Source organism: Stegodyphus dumicola, chromosome 1, assembly GCF_044657685.1.
Source record: "Stegodyphus dumicola isolate Sdum_Otavi_A_Nest chromosome 1, ASM4465768v1".
Lineage (NCBI taxonomy): Eukaryota > Metazoa > Arthropoda > Arachnida > Araneae > Eresidae > Stegodyphus > Stegodyphus dumicola.
Genome location: NC_140768.1, coordinates 225,345,932 through 225,352,651, shown reverse-complemented (window position 1 = coordinate 225,352,651; position 6,720 = coordinate 225,345,932). Strand labels below are relative to the sequence as shown.

At 28.3% G+C, this 6,720-nt stretch overlaps 1 protein-coding gene across 2 annotated transcripts in view; it reads left to right on the top strand.

Annotated features, from left to right (window-relative positions):
• Positions 1 to 1,020: 1,020 nt before the first annotated feature.
• The window catches only part of LOC118203968 (5-phosphohydroxy-L-lysine phospho-lyase), a 44,319-nt gene continuing 38,619 nt past the window's right edge, over positions 1,021 to 6,720 (top strand). Inside the window, exon 1 of one of the 2 annotated variants that reach the window (XM_035376280.2) lies at positions 1,021 to 1,177. In XM_035376280.2, the coding sequence (XP_035232171.1) occupies positions 1,110 to 1,177 (68 nt within the window). In that variant the 5' untranslated portion in view covers positions 1,021 to 1,109. The remainder of the gene's footprint in view (positions 1,178 to 6,720) is intronic. The other variant, XM_035376281.2, reaches the window with a different exon arrangement.

Below are 6,720 nucleotides of genomic sequence, written 5' to 3'. Positions count from 1 at the left end.
CAAATTTGGAATTTGTTTTATTATAGATTTTATATTTTGTAAAACTTTAACGAATTTTTGATTTACAAACTCAATGCTTTAAAAGCGAGAAATGGCAACGTTATATAGAAAAAAAAATACTTTTATCTCCAGCTCGCGAGACTGTGTATATCGGAAATTCTAAAGATGTGCTTAATTTAACATTATTTTGCGATATTGCTCTTGAACTGAATTTTATGGTTTAAGTGCAAAGAACATGATATTTAATAAATAAAGGTAACACTCAAAACGTTAAAAAAACGCCCCTTTGGACGTAATTTAAAATCTGAAACATTTCAGATTTTTTTTATTTATGTTACAGTAAATTGCCACAGCTATTTTTTTTTTTTTTTCAAATTTTGGATTTTTAGTTTTTTGCAAAAGAATAGGCTTCGACAACAAGAATCGCACAATCTCGCTTATATCGCAAAATGTATTTTGGTCATATTTATATTACACTAGAATTATCCTAAGGAAGATATGTGCAACGACATTTTGCCATTTTCGAATTAAAAACGCGCCTTATTTTTTCATAAATATTTATATTTTGCAAGCGATATTGAGAAAAGAATAAATTTTGCGCATATTTTTACTTAGTAAGAATGCACATTTCTGAATCAATATATTGCCAAACAGGTTTTATTTCTTAAAAAAATTTTAACAGAAAAATTTTTTATAATATCAGTAATAATAAGAAGAAGAATAACAGAATAATGTTATCTAAGTATTATTCAAATAAAAATTTATAAAACTACTGCTAGCGTAGTATCTTTTTATCTGTCCGAAAGAATGTTAAAAAAAAGTCAAGAATGTAAGCAATCTGTCACGAAGAAAATGATTACATTTTGACCTGTAAAAATAACAATTGCCAATTACCGATTATCCATCCTCATCGTCCTTTGGAGAGCTTATCTGTTTTTTGGCTTCTTTATTACTCGCCGCGTCGCCAAGATACTTTATCTCTATGGTAACCCACTGTTCCGCAATGAGCGGTTGGCCTATAAATACGCCACTACTTCTCGCATAACATATTCTGAAAATATTATTTTCGTTGTAATATTTTAGCATTTCCTAGCTAATTTTTAACGAAAATGTCTGTCGGTCCTCTGGAAAAAGTTTCAAGAGAAGAAACTCTTCGCCTTAGAAAACTCTACATTGGGTAAATAACTATTTATGTTTCATTCATTTGCATTTTTTTACACTTTTACCCGTAATTTTTTACGGGTTTGTCAGAATTATAATATTTTATTTTGCACGCTTTGTTGGATCTTTTTGTTTTTCTTAATGGTATGCCTGCTTTATAGTTCATTCATAGTAAAATAAGCATTGTGTGAATGCACTGTTGATGTTGCAAAATATTTGCAGTGAATTTTTGAAATGTGACATACATTGAAATTAAGTGCCTGAAATTTTATGTTTCTGTTTTTATTAATCCTTATTTGAATTCGCAATTTGTATGCTACGTTATGAGTGGTTGTATGTGTGTTATAAAACGGTGCGTCTGGATGAAGTTGATTTGTGGTAAAAACGCGTCGTGATATTGAGATTGCGATTTACGAATTTGTTTTTGTGACAACGCAAATTGTGTCACATGTGTTCTAAATTAAAGACACACATAAAAATGACACTAAAAATTGATAAGCTAGTTCACATTTTTTATAATTCAAATTAAATAGTTTTACTGTATGTTTTATGAGAAACACATCCAGCCGTCAAAAACTTAATCATGATTACAGTAAATTTATATTAATCAAGATGGTAGTAAAATTAAACAAGATTAATTTGAAACTTTATAGTTCTGTATATATATATTCTTATATCTCTTTCAACACGATCCTGTATTTTATATTAGAAAAATTTCATAGGAGAATATTTGTTAGAGAAGTTTGTTAGAACTCCTCTTATATTTAGAGTTTTGCATTTTATTCATTGCAATTTAAATGCAATGTTGCATTTCCTTATCTTATCCCTTTGCATATTTTAGTTTTCCTGAATTCTTCCGTTATATCTTTCCGTTTAAAAAGAAAATGCTGGTAAAGGCGTTGCAAAATTATGTGACCTACAATTTTGTTTGTCTTCTCCTAGTATTGAAAAGTTATAATATATAATTTCATAATATAAAATGTAATGTAATAAATTTAAATTTCTGTAGAATGTTTCTTCATAAGCAGATTAAGAAAGCAAAGTAATAACTATCAACTTCAACTGTTAACGGAAGATTAAAACATAATTAAATAACTAAATAAATAAATGTAACAACAATTTTAATGTGTATAAAAACCAAAAAAATCTTATACCTGCAGAAGTAATGTTTTGATACAATTGTACATTCAGCATAGAAATAAAGCAAAAAGGCTTATTCAGTTATACAAAACAGAAGTATAATGAATCCACAGAATGAATCTTCTCCGAAACGGCCGTCCATGGTTCCAGACACTTTTGTTTTTCCGTAGGGGTGGTCGTCTTAGAGAAGTGAAATTACGGATATGGCCGCCTCGAGAATATCCATTGTGTATCGGAAAGAATATCACTTTCCTTCCCTAATAAATGTGCTAATTCCAAAAGTAATTTACCTGCCTTTTAAAGTGCTATTATTATCTCTTAAAATTATCATTCTTAAGTTATTTAATTTAAATACCTGATGAAGTAAAAGAGTTCAGAGAAGAAAATCTTTCATAAATTTAGCAATTTTTGTCCCTAACATTAGACAATTTGCATTTTAAGTTAATAATAATGATGCTAAAACATACATAGAAAGATTATAGAAATTTTTCTTAATATTCCCTATCTAATACATTTTGGAAATATTCCTGAAAAATAACAAGTTTTTTATAAATCACATAATGTTTATGCAATTGCGTGCTATGATCATGCTTACATGCCAAAAAACACAAAACATCAAAATATAGCATAAATAATATGAGTCCTAAATGTATATTTTTGTATAAAATCATAGATGTTTAGGTATTCTTTTATATATGAGTTATCTGTCTTCCTCCTAACAACTAATTTAATAAAGAGGTTTAATAAAGTCTTGGAGTTAAAATTCTTCTTTGGATTAGATTCACAAGTCATAATATCAGATATAATATGTTAAATAAAAACCTTTTACCTTTTTTAATCCCTTGGGAAGTTACAAAACATTGTTAAGAATTCAACTAATTTTTAAAATTAAAATTAAGATTTTTGGGGGGATTGTGTCATTAATTCATCAGATCGCGCAAATTGAAAAGGTTTGAATCCAAATTCGCCCGCGTCCTGATTATAGGGAACCCGCGTGTTTCTTTTTCTAAATTTATCTTTGACAAGCTATGACGCTATTCTTTCTGACACATACCGCATAACCCGTCCTTGAAGAAGTTCAAGTTCCAAAAATCAACTAACGTCTGAAGAGAAACAGAAAACTTTATAACTTTATATGATGTTCTAGACGAGAAAGGTTCCTCTTTACTTTGTGAGATGAAGTAGGAAAATGTACCTGAAATCCGTTCCTTTTTTTTTTTTTTTTTTTTTTTTTTTTTTTGAACCCTACGTTTAGAAGAACCATGATGCAATAACAGCTGTTCTTTTGTCTGAGATAAAAGATAGGAACATTTCCTTTTGCTGTTGATAACATACTCCTTCTATTTTTTTTTCTTCCAAGTATGTCAATAAAAGGATTGTGCCATTGTATGCATTCCCAAGCATTCGTATCAAAAGGGATTTTTATTGATTGAAACGTTGAACTCAGATTTTTTTTTTTATTTTTTTTTTTATATATATTTTTAATTGTTACCCGCTGTAACTATCAACTCAGTATTTTTACTAGAATATCACTTATATGACAGAAAGAAGGAAAAATAAGATACAATTTTAGGTTATTACAATTCCTTTCACTGTGAAATGTTATTATATTATAGTCAGATATAGATTAGATATATAAATATCAAATCTATGATTGAAGAGAAATATCACATTTGACGTACAGGATTTGAAAAACTATGCCCATATTTCCAAAATATGCTTCATATGATCATCTTTTATATTTGGCATTTTTAAAACATTGGCCTCTAAGATTCTCTCTGTATCTTCAATGTGCGGCGCAAATGGTCAGATATTACGGAAAATTAAATTTATTCAGAAAAAATATATTTATATCTTATTTTCAAGTTTAATATATAAATTATTTGATTCCGCTTCTGCCGTTCTGAAATGCGAAATTTTATTAAAAAATAAAATAAATTTAGTGGAAACAAATTTGCTCTTACCTAGATCAAAGAACTTTTCCTGTATTCTTCATTGTCCATTTTAATTTTAAATTTTAATGTATCGTTAATAGCTTATAATAAATAGCCTCAGTTTGACAGTTAATTTTATATAGATAAGTGTCGCTTTCGGTGATACTAAAAAGTCGTAATAATCTGGCACCACTTCAGCCTAAAATCTTTCGTCCTCTCTTTATATTCTTAATGAACTCGTTAACCAAAAATTAAATTAAATACGCAAATACTAATCCAGTTTTCTGAGTATGGGAGAGGGACTTTAGTAAATGAAAAAGGTGGAGAAGTTAAGAACTTTATGAAATAATTCAGACATTGATCTTCATTGCACAAAATCCCCTTGTTTGAGCTCATTGATGTATTAAACAAGGTCACCTTCAGTTAGTCCTCGAGGATCTTAACAGAAATCGGTCATAATTGACGTCACACTAAGGTAGTACCTAACATATGACTGACTAGGTCAGAATAATGCGATCTATTTTTAGGTTTATCACCACATTTTGGGCACGTAGTTTTTTATATCGAAAATTGGTGATCTTATTGCCAAAAATTTTTTCTTGCACCTGAAAATTCTTTATGTTCAACTGTACTTTTTTAACTAGTAAATTTTATATAACTGATCTAAAAAAACAAGTACTATTTTAAACTTCATCATTTTGTTGCCGTAATCCACATGTTAGGTGTTATTATATATTTACTTATTAAATCTCTTTACATAACAAGAAAAATGTGTTATTTTCCAATATAGTATTTTCGTCTACTTTTATTCAAAACAACGAGAAAAATATTAGATGGCTTTGTCTTTTTCTGTTGTGCTTTTCTTTCCCATTTCTTTTCTTTCGACTGTTTCTTCATCACTCGAATAAAGGAATCAATAATAAATATGTATCAACTGCTTTATTTCTAAACTTTTCTTTTTAATTTTCATTTGGGCAGAAACATTTAATCTTCCCATTTATATCAATGTCAGGAAACTGAATCCGCAGAGCTCTAGCTGGGTTCGAATTGCGGACGAATAACCGACGAGTGTACTTCCAGTTACACCATAAAGGCATGCGGGAAGAAGGGAGAAAATACCTTATAAAGTGTTGATTGAACATCTATTATTAGGGAAATAAATATATAAGTACTATTTTATGTCCAAAGATTTTGCATCTTCTATGTCAAAATTATAGCTGTCATCCCTATATCAATTTACTTTTCATCTCTATATCTTAATTTAATTCAATGTTGCTTACAGCATTTACAGTTCTATACATCCTGCATAGAAATATAAATATTACAGAAAATACAGTCATTTATATAAAACTTTTATATCTTATGGTAATATTTAAAAACATATAAAATCAGAACTCAGAAGCTGAAAAGGACAAACCTTCAATTTCTTAAAATATGAAATATCTGAATATTTCTTATCCTAAAAAGGGCTGTATTTGCGGTGATAGTTTTCCTCAATTTTTTTATTTTATTTTCAGTACTTCGAAAACGTATGTTGTTATTTATATTTGTATGCAACTGGTGTTACCTCTAACATAGGAAATGCTATTGAAAGTTAAACTAACAAAAATATGTCTTTAAAATAAACTAACAAAAATATGTCTTTAAAAAATTATTCTGGTGATATTTAAAAATTTTTCCCTTTTGATCTTATTTTTAATTCTAAGAAAGATTTCAAGAGAAAAATGCATGGATGGGGGGATGAGAGGAACACATTCACGAAAAACAAAACAATCGCTATTTGCGAAAAGATTGCTATTTTTTAAATGTGCATTGAATGAATGTGCAAAGAAGTTACATGCTATTAATACCGCAATCCGTCAAAAAAATGTTCAAACGCTAAAAGCACAATTTAGAGAAAAATATAAAAAAGTTAATATAATCAAATATCTCTATATCACGTGCTAGGAGTTGATCTTTTCAAGGCGTTTTAGTTAAAATAACTTTAGATATACCTTTTACATTCGTGTCATTATTTCATGCAATTTTCCTTGTTAAGTTATAGTTTTTATTGTTATTAAAGCAATAGTTCTTCCTTGAAACTTGTTATGTATGCCGACTTTCAAGGTCAGTAGAATGTTGATAAATGACGTGATGATCTCGTATGGACGCTATTATATCTAAAATTAATTTGAAATCAATTGTTGATACTAAAATTTTTGCCTAGAAAATGTTTCCTATTAAATTTATCTTATTAAATTTGTTATGGTTAGTGCAGTATAAGTTAATCAACATTTTCCACTTTTAATTTGAATTAATAATGCTTCTTTATTTAAAGGGGAAAATTTGCTTAAATTTTTACTAAAAACCTTAACTAACAATTAGAAATATTGCTATGAATTTTTCTCAAATTTTAATCTATTTTACGTTTATTAAGCATTTTTTATGGTTTCTATCTGTATTATAACATTTCCTTTCCGTTAGCTATTACCAGGATGCGAATGAG